At 37.0% G+C, this 17,910-nt stretch overlaps 1 protein-coding gene and 1 long non-coding RNA gene across 2 annotated transcripts; both read left to right on the top strand.

Moving 5' to 3' along the window:
* Positions 1-5,853: 5,853 nt before the first annotated feature.
* Positions 5,854-6,622, top strand: LOC131624776 (basic form of pathogenesis-related protein 1-like). The gene has a single exon (XM_058895695.1). The coding sequence runs from the start codon at positions 5,946-5,948 to the stop codon at positions 6,432-6,434; it is 489 nt and encodes a 162-aa protein (XP_058751678.1). The 5' UTR covers positions 5,854-5,945; the 3' UTR covers positions 6,435-6,622.
* Positions 6,623-15,173: 8,551 nt separating this feature from the next.
* On the top strand, positions 15,174-16,508 carry LOC131624768 (uncharacterized). The gene is made up of 3 exons (XR_009290660.1): positions 15,174-15,285; positions 15,506-15,570; positions 16,373-16,508. It is a non-coding gene; the product is annotated as an uncharacterized LOC131624768 (long non-coding RNA).
* The last annotated feature ends 1,402 nt before the right edge of the window (positions 16,509-17,910 follow it).

Raw genomic sequence — 17,910 nt, 5'->3', positions numbered from 1 at the left:
CAAGGTTGTAATGTGGCTTGGTTAACAAACAAGGGATATGTCCTAAGGCTAATCGGAAAAAAAAACTTGCCTAAATCTAAGGGAGTGACCAATCCACCAAAGTCCTAAGCAACAAAATCTCGATTAAACTTCTTCCTTATCCACATGTTTCTCAAACCAATCACAATACTTATTAGCACAATTATTTGCTTCTCTTTTCTTTTGTTTTTGAAAACTTTTTCACTTTTTTCTTTCTTTTTCTTTTCTTTTCACATTTTTTTTCTTTTTTTTTCTTTCTTTTCAACCTCATAGCAATAACCAAATAAGTAGCAACCATTTCTCTCCCCAACTTGAATTCAACCACACCATCATATGAATACTCCTTACTTTCTAAGGCAAGGTAAAAATTCATACCAAAAATCATGGTTGAGGGTTCAAGAAAACAAAGAATCAATCACCCATGCAAAAATGAGAATTAAATACTCAAAGATAAGCATTTAGCAAAAATAACATGGATATTGACAAAAAGGCTCAAAAGGGTTAACAAATGATCACACACTCACAAGGTGAATTGACTATTTGGTTTTGGTAGTTGTGCTCAAAATGAAACAAAATGCCTTGATCCTTTTCATGCTTTCACAAAATCAACATAAACAAAAGATTAAGCATACTAAAATCCAGTTAAAACAAAGATTGTGGCCTCCAGCATATATGAACAATGGAAAGCTTCCTCACATTTATGGTTTGGGAACTAAAGTGATTCAATCAATAAGCAAGTAATGCAAAAGAATGAATGGTATGGTAATTGTACAAATAAAAAGTTTCCTAAACATGTTATGCTATAGAAAGCGATAAATGAGTACCTTGAATGATACAACTTCAAAAACAATGTCCTACCATACATCCGCAAGTTGAAAAACTCAAGCTTCAGAAAATCACCTCAAAAATCTTCGAATCACCGATAAAATTTGAGTACAAACAACCAACAAAAGAATTAGAAAAACAAAACTATTATATACTACTAATTAGCCTTGGTGAAAGTGGGAAAAAGAGTGAACCAAGTGGAAAGGAAGCCCCACTGGTGCAAAGCAGGAAAACAAAATTCTGCTATGCTCGCTTAGCGGAGCCGAGCTCGCTAAGCGGACACAGAAAAAACCAGAAAAATCAGAACAGAATCTGGTGTTCCAGCTCTCTCCACTTCACCTAAATACCTCAAATACCGAAATATAGACAAAATTTACAACTGTTGGGGTGCCTCCCAACAAGCGCTTGTTTTACGTCGTTAGCTCGACGCCTTTATTGTTTTGGTGTTTGGAAAGTAGCTTCCTCCAATCATGCCATGGTGACGTCTCACCGCACAAGCCTAAAGAAAGTTTCCTAACCAAAACACTCAACAAACGTTACGAGTACAAATATATACAACAATTATACGAACATAAAAGAAAACGCAAGTATACAATTATGTACACAAACCAAAAAATATGCACAATTATGGAACACAAACAACTATTATCATACAAAAAGAGAAACTTTGGTAAATGTTGGATTCACAAGTTAAAAAGTGAAGATTTTGAATAACAAACTTGTCCGATCTCAACGTGTTTCACCAACATTCACCAACAAAGTATACTTGTATGAACACATATACAAGTTACTATATGGTGAACATAAACAAGTAAACATGTACAAGTAAATATATACTTGTGAAACTATACAATATATACGTTATATACAAAGCTCAAAACCACGAAAACTATTGCGATGCAATTCAACAACCATCCCCGGCAACGGCGCCATTTTGTTGAATGCAGTATAGGGCAGGCAACAGAAAAGATTTGGAAATATTGATCCGGGAATTATCGTCCACAGAGATGGAGAGATGCCATTCAATAGTTTCTATGGTTTCGAGCTCGGGATTGAATGAGCAAAAAGTAAACAAAGATATAGACAGGAAAAGAATAAACACATTCTTAGAAGAGAAATAACTTATCAGGAATGTAAGTATACCCACTCTTCACAAACATACACTTACCAACCTATTATACTCAACCTATGATACTCATCTATGTTATCACGTATCTCTCACATAAGCGTCCATCTCTGGAGCACAAACGAGATCATCTCACAACTAAGGTTATCTCTAACGCGAAGTCACGAGAACATCCGTGTTCTCGCGTCGGCGATCTCTCGGGCGCCGCTCAAACACAAAAGCATTAAGAACAGATACCCACAGTGAATGCTAGCTCTAAATCTATCTCTAGAGTTCAGAACCAACAGATTATCATCCTAGATAAGGATTCAAGAAGTTTATCTCTAAAGCACCCCAAATCCCCAGCATAGAGCAAAAATCCAGAACAACATCAACACAGATTCGTAAAGCAAGTTAAATATAACATTATAATCGGTAAATATACATAAGATTCAAGTAAATATACAAACAAAACCCAACAAAAGAGAAATACACAAAGAAGAAGAGAAATGAACCGAAGATCTCCCGGTTTGTCAGCTCCGTTCGACGCTCAATCCACCCCCGATCATCCTTATGCAACCTCGGAAGTTGTTTTCTAAGCTAATCTACCCTAAGAATGAAGGTTTGATGATTTGGGAACAATTACCCCAAAACATAACCTAAAAATGTGATTTTTACCCCTATTTAACGAGCTGATATCTGTCATGGTCGCTCAGCGGAGGTACTCCCGCTTAGCGGCTGACAGCAAAAGTGAAATCTTGTTTTCGCCATAAGTTGAGAACCGTAACTCCGAATTGCGCCCGGTTCGAAGCGTTGGAAAGCTTATTCAATGCTCTATCCAATAATGAATGAATGGAAACCAATATGATAATTTTTATCATCCTTATTTTGAGCCTTATTCTTTGATGAATTGGTAGAATTTGCATTCTTGAAGCTTAGCCTTTGGTCTTTATTACTCAATGCTCCAAAGATGGATGAATACCTATAAAATGAATGGAAAACTATCAAATGGTATAAAAGTATATGAAAATATAACTATTTACAAAGTATACGTATTTATACATAAAATAGGGAATTATTCAAACGGTATTGACAAAAGTATCGATAAGTGCCACTATTTACATACTCAAAACATCGACATTTTGACACTTATCAGGTATACAAGCCTTGTTTCTTCACGCCTCTCAAGACTTCCTTCGAACCCTTCATGACTCTTAGGATACTTTTCTGTCCTTGGAAAACATATCCTTTCTTGTCGAATTCACTAAGAGAAAGTAGATTTCTCTTCAAATCAGGAGGGCTTTCATCTTCAAGCGCCACAGACCGAAATCATTCACTCCAGTGAACTTTTCAATCTCATACTTTGTTAAAGGCATCTTCTCCACGCTCACCGCACCAATTTTTTGTGAATTCAATGCCAAGAACAAAGTATAAAAGGGAATTAGGGAGGAGAAGAAGAATACAAGAATTGGTTATAACTGCTATTCTTTTACTTTCTCTTAAAACAAGATTACAAGTTTACAAGAATAACAAATAACCTCTCTCACCCTAAATTAGGATTTGCAGCTTAGCAATGATGAGAGACTAGTATGCTATTTATAATAAAACCTAACATACTAACTAATGGGCTTTTTCAGCAAGGCCCATTACACAAGCCAACTTAATACACAAGCTAACTTAACAAATTAGGGTTTAAACAGTAAAACCTAATTTAACATGCTAACAACCCCAGCATCTTCGACATCTGCATGCTAGACCCATCTTCGACTACAGCATGCACACTTTGACACCAGCATGTGAACAACCTTCGACTTCATGTTTAACTCTGTAGAACTGTCGAACCAAAAAGCTACCCTTCGACCATACTAGACTTCGATCCAATATCTCACATACCACATAGGAGATGTCTGACCTTGTGAATACGACATACTATAGAACTCCTTAAAGACTGTCATTAAGATATGGATCTTCTTATGTTGGTTTTGGTGCTAAGCTTTAGTTTTGTGTCAACTAAGGTAGGGCATGACTTACATGAGGATATACTAGCACGTTCAATAACTTCTTTAACATACTTTTTGTGAGATACAAGTAGATTACCAGTATGTCGAGTGACATCAATGTCTGAAAATTAACTAAGTGATCCCAAGTCTTTCATAGGAAAATCATTGCAAAAAAGTAATATGATATATTTGTGAAGAGTTAGTTGAAGTGGTGAAAATGATGTCATCGACATATAAAAGAAGATATGCCATGAGTTTCTTTTAGGTAGATGAAGAGAGAATTGCCAAACTTGTTTTGGAAGAAACCAATAAATAAAGCATAATTTAAAAATTGTTTGTACCAAACGCCTTTGTGAGAGACACAAAACATATTCACCCAAAACCTTAAGGTGATAGGTAAGTGAATTTTTTCTCTTATAAATGCTCAAATCTCTAGATTTCTAACCAATATAGAATTTTCCCGCACTACTCATACTTGTAATTCTTTTTTGGCTTAAATAGTATATTGGTCCCCGTAAGTTAGCGTGCTTTTGTTTTTAGTCCATAATCTGGATTTTTATTGAAAATAGTCCCTGAATGTTAATTTTTTTTGGTTTTAATCCTTGAAATTAAAATTTGCACAAAAAATTCGCAAGGAAATTCGCAGGAAACCAACAGATTTTAAGTTCGCAGGAAACCTGCAGATTTTCCTGCGGATTTTAAATTTAAGGACTAAAACAAAAAAATTTTAACATTCAAGGACTATTTAAAAAAAATCCAAATTAGAGACTATAAAAATAAAAAAACGCTAACTTACAAGGACCAATATACTATTTATGTTTTTTTTTCAACATAAATAGGTTGAAATATCTCTTATACTCTTCTTCATTAATTTTAATTTGCTTAGAAAAAAACTGTTTAGGAAAATAAAAATCACACCCATGCGTTCAAAATTAAAATAGATTTAGGTGAATTCAGTTAGATACAGATAATGTGGTTAGAGATGACAACGAGGCGGGTCGGGGATAGTTATTACTTCTCCCAAACCCGAATCCTCAAATAATATTCGTTTCCCTCCAAACTCAAATGAGTATGGAGAATTAAAACCCAAACCCGATCCAAACGGATTCGAGTTGGGTTCGAGTATCGCTGTCACCATCCGTTTTAGTGAAATCAATTTTTTTAATAGAAATACTTATTTTTTCTAAAATTAAATTTCTTTATACATAATAAAATGAAACAATTTCAAAAAAATTCATACATATTTTAAAATATTTTAAATAATAAATACAAATCAAAATATTAAAACTTTGACCACGTATTTAATATTCTAAATTATCAAAAATATATAATAATATACACAATGAAATAAATGGGGCGGGTTCAGGGAAGGATTCGACGTAGGTATTAGTGTCTCATTATCCGACCCGTCCCTATATTTTGTAATCGGAAAAATCCAAATCCGAACCCAAACCCAGTCAGAACGAATTTTTCAGTCAACTTCGGGACGAGTTCGAGTGAATACTCGCAGGTACAGATTTTATTGCCATGCCTAAATGTGGTCCTGCTTAGTGCTAGTGGGGTGCAGTTACCGTGCATAGATAAAAATCTATGCAACGTGCATAGATTATTATGGACCCTTGGAACATTGGATCAAATTCTAAACATCAATTGTTATTACTCAATATTGAATACTCACCACTCAATAGTCAATACTCAATACTCAATACTGGATTAAAAACATGATCCAATGGCTTAGGTAGGCTTATGCATGGTGCATAAGGGAAATCCTTATGCATATTAGTCAAAGCCGTGCTAGTGGACTTTATTTCAATTTAAAAAAAAATGATAGTCTAGAAAATTAAGGTGAATAATAAAGAGTGCAAAAGTTATATATTAAAAATCCTTCGGTTCTTACGGCTTGATATGCTCCACACTCTTTTGCTATAAATACCCTCACATACATTCCTTCACTCATAAACAAACATTCAAATTTCAACAATCAAAAACAAATCAACATGAAGTCTTCACATCATATATTCTTAATCCTTTTCTTCATTTCCTCACCCCTTTGTTACATAAATATTTCCCTAGCACAAAACACCCCTCAAGACTTCCTAGAAGTACACAACCAAGCTCGAGAAGAGGTTGGTGTTGGTCCACTTCATTGGAACAACACCCTTGAAGCCTATGCCCAAGACTATGCAAACAAGAGAATGAATGATTGTGAGCTTGAGCACTCCATGGGACCTTTTGGTGAGAACCTTGCTGAGGGTTATGGTGAAATGAATGGCTCTGATGCAGTGAAGTTTTGGATAACTGAAAAGCCTGACTATGACTACCACTCAAATGCTTGTGTTCATGATGAGTGTTTGCATTATACTCAAATTGTTTGGCGTGATTCTGTTTATCTTGGTTGTGGTAAGTCCAAATGTGAGAATGGTTGGGTGTTTGTGATTTGTAGCTATTCACCACCTGGCAATGTTGATGGACAACGACCTTATTGATGTTTCTTTCTTTTATGTTTTTTTAAAGAATAAAATAACTTAGTAGCATGCTTTGCTTGTATTGTTTGTTTCCTCTTGTTATGTTCTTATTAAATTATAATGTATTTGTACCTCTTAATTTGTATACATGTGTTTGAAGAAGGTTGAGAATCAATATTAAAGATCAATTTCATATATTTTCATCTAAATTTTGTAAAACTATTATATCAATGAATATTTAAATTTCTTTGCTTGAATTAGAGGATTATATGTTTATCAAGTTTGTCCTTGTTTTAGATGTTGACTACTTATATAATTTGATATTTGATTTGAAATTTTATTAAAATAATATTCTGTAAATATTGATTTAGGATAAATATTTATTGAGTTTGAAGAGGTGTCTCTTTATAAAAAGAGAAGTGATTTTAGGAAAAAAAATTTAAATAACCATGTTTAATAAAAAAAATACCAAAAAAACCATATTTTCGGGGTATTTATCAAACTGTCTAGGTTTGGGACCCCAGACAAGTGGATGCGCCAAACCAAATGGCGCATAAGTGTTAAAATAGGGTGCATGCGCCAAACCATTTGGCTAACCCTAAAAAAGGGAGTGTTTGCGCCAAATGGAATGGCGCATTAGGCTACCTTTTTGCCCTAATAGCCATTTCATTTGGCGCATAAGGCCTAGTCCATTTTTTTTCATTTTTTTTAAATATTTTTTAGTTAAGACTTGTTAATATATATATTTTGAAAATTCTATTTTTATTTTATTAGTTAAGATATATATAAATAAATTTTCAAAATATTTTTTTAGTCTTAAAAATGAAGTGCACAAAACGTAAATTGACATTTGTTAACCGAAAATGTAACTTCGGTTCAATATATTAAAGAAACGAAACATCGATTACAAATAATTAGAGAAACGATACATCGACACAATTGATTAAAGAAAATACAACAAAATGATCAATGGCGTCCATCACCATGATAGCCATCCGTTCCGCAATTTCGTCTTGTTATGACACGTTTACTGCGATCGTTGATCCAGCCGCGAATATTGGCACCACCCCTTTCCCTAGCTCTACCCCTGCCCCTCTGTGCTTCTTGCTGGGTTTGTGTCACTGGGCCTGGAAGTGGGATGTCTCGTGGGTCGCTGTCTATGAATTCGTCGACGCCCCCATAATTTTCCAGAAAACGGCTGTTGTAAAGTCGGTTACCCATCCCCTCAAACGTGTTAAGTCGTGGTGGTGGAGTGGGTTGGGAAAAGACTTCAGTTTCGTAGCATCCAGCAGCACTAGAACTTCCCTGATTAAAGCCGAATTGGTTTGACGGTGTTGCATAGCCGGAGGGGGTGCCACGGTGAGAGGATTTACCATGAGGACCATCGTCGGGACTTAGATGAAGGCTAGACGAACCGGGAGTAAGGTTTTGGCCGAATGCCCTTGTGGACCATGCAAACGCTGCAAATCCAAATGGTTATGATTGGGTCTGATATTGGTCCGCGGAATGATGGTGGTCTTCATATTCTTGTAATGGTTGAGACTGGGATTGGAAAATATTTGGTTGTCGGTAGTTGCGGGTGGAACGGGATGAGTACTGAAAAGATTTTGTTGTTGCTGCTGGAGTTCTTGTTGTCGTAGTTGTTGTTGTTGGAGTTGTTGTTGCTGTAGTTGTTGGCGTTGTTGTAGGCGTTGTTGTTGTCGTTGTTGTTGCCGTAGTTGTTGTTGTTGTTCCTCTTCCGGTTCTTGTTGTTGTGGTAAGATGTAGTTGTGTGCACCGGGATCAATTAAATAGAATGGAGCTGCAATAAACAAGTTAGGGGATGTAGCTGTACGATACCAACTCATGTACTCGGGGGACGGTTTCATTTCATGGTCACTGACAGGGAAGTTCAGGACATACTGGCGACGGTCCTTCCACATTTGGCGGTGATCGGGTGCAAAATCCTTCCAATTTTGGTGTGTCCATTGATGGTTAACTCTTCTGAGGTGCCACACTCCCAAGTCAACTAGAGGGTCGGGTATACGTTGACGCATTCCGAACTGTAGCATGACCCGGTCACTTTGATGCATTTCTATGATGTTGTACCGGATTAGGCAACACTTTGTGGTCCAAATTTCTGCATCCTGAGCTCTAGGCTCATACTCGCATTCGAGATACGGTCGCCATATGAACTGCATGCATAAGAGTTATACATTATTTCGGGAAAAAATATTTATAAAAAATACTCTAATAAAAAAGAAAAGGATTAGAGATAATACCCGATGGGGTCCTAGGTGATCAATCAGCGTGCGGTACATTGTGATATTTGACCGCGGATTTAGTGTGAAGTCCATTTTTTTCACACAAAATCTACAACGAAAATATAATGATTTAGTTAGAATGGAGTAGAATGTGTACGAAAAATAGGGTATACTAAAAACTTACCTCAGTGCATACGGAAAGGTCCAACTACCATTGTTAACCGGGGCCAGTATGGGCATCCTCCACCACCCCCACACCTGCACCAACAGGGCGCATCCATTGAATGTGCAAGAATCAACTCTTGAGTTCTTGAAGAGGGATTGGTACACCGTAGCCAGCACTGCAGACCCCCAGATATATAGACCAACTCTAGTAAAATCCATTAGTAAACGAAGATACATAAAGTTAACAGTGTTACCAGTGCTATCTGGGAACAAAACGTTTCCAATTAGCAAGAGTAGGTAGCACCTAGTTTTCTGAAGTATGGTCTCTTGGGGAGACGCATCATCCAAGTGAAACTGATCATAATACAACCTTAACCTCTTAAGGTTAACACCTTGCCCCCCAGCACCAACTGCTCCCTCTATCAAGTCTATGCCAATTGCCTGAAAGCATAAGGAATTCGCCTGCATTACACACCCATTAATTGCCTTACCGTCAACTGGAAGGCCTAGTAACATATGAACATCCTCCAGGGTGATGGTGCACTCCCCTATTGGAAGATGGAAGGTGTGTGTCTCCGGCCTCCAGCGTTCTAGCAACGCAAGAACAAATTTATGGTCAATAGAAGACTCGGCAATTCTGCTAATCGGTCCGAAACCAGCAACGTCCAAGTATGGTCTAATGCGGTCGTCTGGAGCGATGGTCGAGTGACTGCGAGTGCGAAAACGTTGAGCGTTCTGAAAATAGTATGTATGCCAAAAAAATTCAGTTAGTTAATCACGGACAGTTGCATGTTATTAACATAATACTAAAATACTTACAAAGGTAGCGATGTTCTCGGGGGTTCCTCTGTGTGTATCACCCATTGTTAAGAGAGACATGGTTGAAGGATGAAAATTTGGAAGTTGACTGTAATAGGATTGTTGTGAGAGTAGATGAGTGAAAGTGGTGCGAATTCTGTAAAGTTATCTAAGTGGTTTATATACTCATGAGGCAAAAACGGTAACAAGCTGCATGCTGGACATGTCAACACATCCATAGTTGCTAGGTGTTGCTTCTGCAGAAATTGCTGGCATGCATGCAGGCTAACTTTCGGTGACAATACATGGTGACATGCATGCAGCTCAGAACTAGGTGACAGCTCGGGTATCATGCATGCAGTAGTAGGAGGAATCGTGCCAGGAATCTTATCAGGAATCTTATCAGGAATCGGTTCGTAAAATGTTTCAGACGCATGCTAGGTTACAGTAACTCGTTTCAGACGCATGCAGGTGGGGACCATGTGGGGCCAGGAGGGGTCCACATATAATACATATGCGCCAAATGATTTGGCTTTTTTTTAAAAATTCCTTCTTATGCACCAAACCATTTGGCGCCTTTCTGTAAAAGCAAAGCACTAATGCGCCATTTCATCTGGCGCATTAGTAGAAACATTTTTTTTTCAAAATTAGGGTTTACGTTTTTGTCTTGTAGATGAAACCCTGGATGAAACCCTAATTGTGATACAGACCTAAGGCAAGGCGTCCGTCCCTCTATAAATTAGGGTTTCTTGTGTGCATTAGTACACACACAAAAAAATGAGATCTCGAATAAGGCCAGACAGCACGCATCGGACTTCTGAGCCTCCACCACCTGTGAGGCGTTTGGACTATCAACCAGACTTTCGTCGAAGGAACGGATACGTTATTTTCTCTACCGTCAAACCTCCCATGCAGGTAATGTTTTGGAATATCCATTCCATGGACCAGCTTAAGAGAACCATCCTTAGGTTTTTGGACGGGGAGTACAGTCCAGGCGAACAAATCAGATCTATCAAGAGACTTAGAACAAGGGGTGGTGTTTTTCTAGAAAGACAGTGTTGGTGGGAGACTATGGAAGACGACATCCAATGCACTCGAATGATGTAGGACAGAGAAGACATTGTTTTAACCGTTGTAATATCCTAGACACCGCAGTTTCTTTATCATTTCAGTAACTTTTGTACCGTTCAATTAAATGCTCTTAGCATATTTCAATGAAATGATTTTTTATTGTTACAAGGTTTCCAATTATTATTTAAGTTATTAATAATTAACAAAAAATTTTCCTTACGTATTTCACCCGCTATAAATAGAGGTGTGTATGTGGAGTTGAAGTACTAACTCTTCTTTCATTCTTACTGCAAACACCAAAAAATGAACTCAGTTTGGGCTGTGGTCTTCTTTGAGGAAGGTAGTCACATGCGGGTTTGCCTTAACCCCCATTGGAATTTCCAGAGAATTGTTAGAGCCATCAACACTGGGTTTCGTCAGCTAGATGGTCCAACCAGGAAACTTAAACAGATAGATTACCGATGTCCATACATTACGTTGACGGATAATAACCCTGAAGGCACGTACATGTATTATTGGGATCGTGTGAAAGACGATGTGGACGTGGATCTAATGTTTTGGACACACAGTGGAGAAGTTAACCGAGGCGTTGAAAATCCCCTCGTTCTTGCAGTGATACTTGAGTAGTTTAGATTAAGTGTTGTTTTATTTGTTGCAATGAGTGAGCGTGTACTACCAGTTGTTCTGTGTTATTTTCTTTTTTTGCAATGTAATATCGTGATTTACTGGTTGTTTTGTGTTGTCAACGCCGGATCATTGAATTAAATTAAATGTGGTTGTTGTGTTAGTTGTTGTTGTATGAACATCAATTACCCTAACGGATATGTGCATTAATTAAAATATATATAATTATTAATTAAAATGTATATATTTATTAATTATTAATATATATACATAATTATTAATTATATGCATAATTGAATTTATATATACAGTAAAATATAATTATTAATTCAAAATATATATAATTATTAATTAAAATATATATATATATAATTATTAAAATATGTTTTATATATATATATATATATATATATATATACAGACCTAGATCAGTGTGCGTTTGTCTTTTATAATCAATTCGGAATCTTGGGACAGCCCTAGATCAGTGTGCGTGTCTTTCATAATCAATTCAGAATCTTGTGGCAGACCTAGATCAATGTATATGTGTCTTTTGTATTGTCCACGCCGGATCATTGAATTAAATTAAATGTGGTTGTTGTGTTACTTGTTGTCGTCTGAACATCAATTACCCTAACGGATATGTGCATTAATTAAAATACATATAATTATTAATTAAAAAAATATATTTATTAATTAAAATATATATACATAATTATTAATTATATATAACTGATAATATATACAGTAAAATATAATTATCAATTCAAATATATATAATTATTAATATATATATATATATATATATATATAATTATTAAAATATGTTTATATATATATATATATATATATATATATACAGACCTAGAGCAGTGTGTCTGTCTTTTATAATAAATTCGGAATCTTGTGGCAGACCTAGATCAGCGTGTCCGTGTGTTAATACAATGCAAAGCTGTAAGAACCACCATATATAAGACACCCAATGTTTTCTAAAGATTACAACTCACACTAGCAATTTTGCCTAATCTGACTTCATCTTAAAACATCCATACACTTCCCCGTCGAAATGACTTCATCTACCCAATACCTTGTGCATGCCCATCTAAACGGTGAGACTTACTCTCATGAAATAGCCGGTTTTGTGATGAGAAACACTCAGGTTGTTCCATTTTTGCTAAGCAAAAGAGCAAACTTTTCGTACTTCATTCAGCGACTTTACGCTAAGATTGCAATGGGTCCTATTGCAAACAATTTTTTATCAATGTCCCTCTTTCAATGACGACAACACCGTCAAGTTTTATGAGATGGAGATTGCCACTGACGAAGACCTGCAAGATATGTTTACTACCCACGAATACTCTGGCTTGGATTCCATCGAGTTGTACGTTACTCTACAGGTTGGGACACAAGAAAATCATATTGTCCAGTCACAAGTTATAGACCCACCAGTCAACGAGCAAGAAGAAGTTGATGTCATAGACGAGGAAGAAGAAGATCTGGAAATTGAATTTGACAACATGGTCAACGAGGAATCCGACGACGAGCAACAAACGTTGGTGCCTCTAGCTCATGTGTACGCACCTCCAGCACATATGAGTAACCTGAACCTAGAAGGTGACAAACCATCATCCGACATCTTCTTCACACTGTACATCCAAACTGACAATGAACTAAAGGAAGGAGACAAGTTTCCCTCTAACGAGGCTTGTCTTAGAACAATAAAAAAATGGCACATGGCGCACAACGTTGATTTTGAAGTAGATCATTCTAACCTGGAACGGTATGTAATCACTTTTAAGAATCCAGAGTGTGGCTTCAGACTGTTGGCTTCTTATAGGAAGAGAAGTAATGCATGGAAAATAGGGTCGATTACGCAGCAACACACGTGTGTAAACCCTAACACTTCCCAGGATCATACGAAACTCAGTGCCGATCTCATTTGTCAGGAGATCTTGCCTCTAATAAGCTCTGATTCGTCTCTGAAGGTCAAAAATATTATCTCGCATATCGTTACAACCTTCAACTACACTCCATCTTACAGAAAGGCGTGGGTTACAAAAACAAAGGCAATTGAGACAGTCTACGGCAACTGGGAGGAGTCATACAAAATTCTTCCCCGCTACCTCAATGCGCTACACAGTTACGCACCTGGCACTGTTACTATTCTAGAGACGCTTCCCGCGCATGCCCCAGATGGAAACCCTGTCCAAGGAAATGGAATATTCCATCGGCTTTTTTGGGCGTTCAAACCTTGCGTACGGGGATTTGCATATTGTAAACCCATACTTCAAATTGATGGGACATGGTTGTACGACAAATACAAAGGAACCATGCTCATGGCGGTTGCACAAGACGGGAACAACAACATATTTCCAGTGGCGTTTGCAATCGTCGAAGGTGAAACTGCAGCGGCTTGGAGTTTCTTTCTAAGGAACCTCCGAGAACATGTTGCTCCTCAGCCTGACATCTGTTTAATCTCTGATAGGCACGCTTCCATAGAGAGTGCTTATAATAATCCAGCAAACGGATGGCATGACCCCCCTTCAAAACACGTCTATTGTATTCGCCACATCGCCCAAAACTTCATGCGGGAGATCAAGGACAGACATCTAAGAAAGGCCTTGGTCAATGCTGATTATGCATTGACTCAACCCACATTCCAGCATTATCGGAGTGAGATTGTAATGACAAATCCAGAGGCAGGTAGTTGGGTAGATAACCTTTCTAGGGAGAAATGGACAAGGACTTACGACAAGGGCGTGCGATGGGGCCATATGACGACAAATCTCGTGGAATCCATGAATAGCGTTTTCAAAGGCATTCGTAACCTTCCAATCACAGCACTAGTGGAGGCTACATACTTTAGGATGGCTTCACTCTTCTCAACGAGAGACAGGAAATGGGGTGATGTTAGGCAATCTGGTCAACTATTAAGTGATAGTTGCATGAAATTTATGCAACAGCAATCGGCAAAAGCAAACACTCATCAAGTAACTTCTTTCGACCCATTCAATCGCACTTTCAGTGTGCGCGAGACAATTGACCACAATGAGGGATTTCCAAGACAACAATATAGGGTTCTTTTGGACGAAGATTGGTGCGACTGTGGAAGGTTTCAAGCTTTTTCGTATGCCTTGCTCGCACGTCATAGCTGCATGTGCGTATGTGCACCGCGACGCTAAATCACTACTGTCTCCAATTTACAAGACTCAGACATTGCTCAGAGTTTACAGTGCTGCGTTTCCAGTGGTAGCCAAGGAGGATTACTGGCCTGAGTATGATGGAGAGGTAGTTTGGCATAACGACGCAATGCGGGATGCCTTAGTTTTTGCCTAAGTCATTTTTTGATTTTGACTTAGCAGGCTTTTCTTTTATTTTCTTTTTTTTGATACCTTTTTTTCCTGAAAGATAGTGACTACCTTGCTTAATGATTATAATGAACCATTATCGACTTTTGATTGGCATCTCCAGCACTTCTTTGATGTAAGCGGGGGAAAGCTTGTGATTAAAACACTTGTTAAAAGGTGCATTGAATGATTCTCTTAAAGTAGAATGCACAAGCAAATTAACTGGGAACTAGGGCTGGACAAGAATATTGAAACCAGCCCAATCCGACCAAACCATGCAGCCCGTGAAGCAACGGTTCGGATGAGACGGTTCAGCGGTTCAGCGGTTCACTAATAAGTGGGTTTATTAGGGTTAAGTCGGTCGGTTTTGGGTTGCACTTTTGGGCCCAGCGAAATGCTAATCCGACCGGTCCAGTAAGTCATAAGAGAATTGGGCTGGATATGTTACTTTGAGCCCAACAAAATTCTCCTACACCAACACCCAATAACCTATTGAACACTCTCAACTCATTTCATTTCACTCTACTGCTAGGGTTTTCTTTGATCTCTCTTCACACACGAAACACTACCGCCGTCAACGAAACAAAACATTGCCACCGTCTACGAACCACCATCGGCACCGATCATGTAAGTTCCTCTCTCTATATATATGTTTGTGGTTTAAGTTTGGATCATATAATACCCATGTCATGTATGATTGTATTTTGTTTTATACTTTGTCTGAATCATATTGTTTTAACTCTAATAGTTATGTATGAATCATGTTATTCACACTGTAATTTTGTTTATGCTAATAAATGATTTGTGCTGAGTTTTTATTGTATGAATCTTCTGTATTTTTTTCAAGGTATGAGTATGCTCATTGCAGATGTTAAAGAAAGTTGGCAAATGACTTAGTTTTATAGAAACAAGGTACTCCTGTAAGTTCTGCAATACACCTTAACATTTTTCAATCAAGAAAACAACTAGGGTTTTTCTTTCGATAACTCTAATATTGTAAAGATGATTATATAGCTTGTGTTGTTTCTATTGCATAGTGGTGCTACAAAAATGAAGGAACAACTTGCTTTGGCCGTTAGAAGCATTCAATAGAGCTATGTATCCTCCGAGTCTAAATATTAACCAACCATCATTTCATTTATAGTAGTGCTTTTTTTTCCAAATCTGAAATCTGGTGGTTGGTTTTCTGCTACTATATTTATTGAGTTAAAGGTTGTTGCTAAGATGCTATTTTATTAAAAATTGATTGATTCAATTTTGAGTCTTTTTCTATTTTGCAGCAAAAAAGAATCTAAAGTTTTGTTGCTGAACTAAAAGATCAATTTGCAACACAAGAATTTAAACTTTTGTTGTTGAAGTGAAGTGTATTCATTTGTAGTTCAATATGAAAAGGCTTTAAACTTAAGTAGAAAACAAACCACTGATTGCCTTTTATTTTTCTACTAATAGCAGATTATTTAAGCAAAATATGCTTGTATGTATTTTCTGACACAAGTCCTTTTCTTATTTTAGTTCACAAACACCAGAGAAGATGTTTTAGGATCTTAATTTCTTCATGTTGGTTTTATGTTTGATATTGGTTTAATGTTGTTAGTTTAATGTTGGTTTCATGTTGTTAGTTTCGTGTTGTTAGTCTCATGTTAATGTTTGTAAAATACATTATTTTGTGAAGAAAAGTCTGCCTGTAATGCAATTTATTTGTTATTTGATGCAGGATACACATCACTTCCAGGTGAACAAATTAATCCTCTTAGAGAGTCGTCTGAATTAATTTTGCAGAGTGCGTTGCAGGCTTGGTGGAAAATTTTGTAGAACTTATCATATGAGATTGTTGTATAAATTGTTGTTAGGAAAAAATAAATTATAGTAGAACATAAAATTTATCTGAAGTTTTTATGAAAAAAATAAAGATCAATTAACCGAACAAACCGATCCATTTTAACCGATAAACCGATTAAACCGAATCCGATCAAACCGATTAAAAATTCAGTCGGAATTGGGCCTAGCAAATACATCCATGGTTTCAAACGGTTTGACATAATTGGGCCCGAATCCAACCCAAACCGACCGATGTCCAGCCCTACTGGGAACTACCCTGCCCCGGGTTAAAATGTGGGTTATTTCGTACAGAAAGAAACACCAACTTCTAGGCTCAAAGGGGTTGACGAGGGATTAACTTCCTTATTTCTCCAGTGTTTGGGAATTGAAACAATGCCTGTACATCGTCAGCAAAGTTTTATTTGAAAGCATACATTTCAACAACCTGGGTATTTCGTTGTCATCATCCTCCCTCCAATCTTTGCATAAAACACAAGTTTGATAGAGAAAGCAAAATAGAATTTTTTTTTTTTGTAAAAGAAGCATAAACATAGACATAGTAGATGAAAATGAATTCAAACATACGATGCTCATTTCATTAAAATCACCATTCATAAACCAACAAAGTCTAAAAGTAAACAACACAATTAAGGAAATGCAAACAGTAAAGAAACAAGGCCTAGTGACTATCAGTAATAGGGATGAGCTCTCCCGTCTGAAACACTTGTCCATACATGACTATACCCTCCACCTAATTCTTATGTGTACTTAATCTGGGTTAGGATTTGTCCATAATGTATCACTTGTAACAGAACCACACATATATCAAGAATAGCATGAAATAATAAGTATGTACAAAATAACCAAGTATAAGCAAATATTAAAGTGATCTAAAACTCTAAGGTAACCCCTCTTTTAAAAAAAGATTTTTCAAGTCCCCAGCAGAGTCGCCAGTTCTGTAAACTCGGTTTTTTTTAGGCGAACTGACTCCTTGCTCTCTTTCTTTTTTTTGATTTTTTTTATTATTGCAAGAGTCGCCACCGACTTTTATTTTATCCAACATTTAGGAAAGGCATAAAAGAACAGGAAAGACCTTTTGACAGATTTTGGGTTCGGGGGGTTGGTTATACAAAGGGAAGGTTTTAAGCACCCTTTGTATCCATGGTTATCCATGGGCTCTTAGTTTTGCTTAGATCACTTTTGCTCTTGTTTGATTTTTAAAATAAGCTCGGCAAGACATTAAGCCTTGTGCCTACATACCTCCTCGGTGCAATGGAGAAGTCAGAGCTAATGTAGTTCCGCTTAAAAGGAAAAACGGTTTAAAAAAAAACGAATAAACACTTTATCATCGTCGGAGAGAAATACTCGGCCATTGATCTTGAGCATGAGAACAAATGAGTTCTTTGCATCGCTAATGAAAGAAGGGCTCCAACT

The sequence above is a fragment of the Vicia villosa genome, linkage group LG1, assembly GCF_029867415.1.
Source record: "Vicia villosa cultivar HV-30 ecotype Madison, WI linkage group LG1, Vvil1.0, whole genome shotgun sequence".
Taxonomy (NCBI): Eukaryota; Viridiplantae; Streptophyta; class Magnoliopsida; order Fabales; family Fabaceae; genus Vicia; species Vicia villosa.
This window is presented reverse-complemented; position numbering and strand designations above follow the sequence as displayed.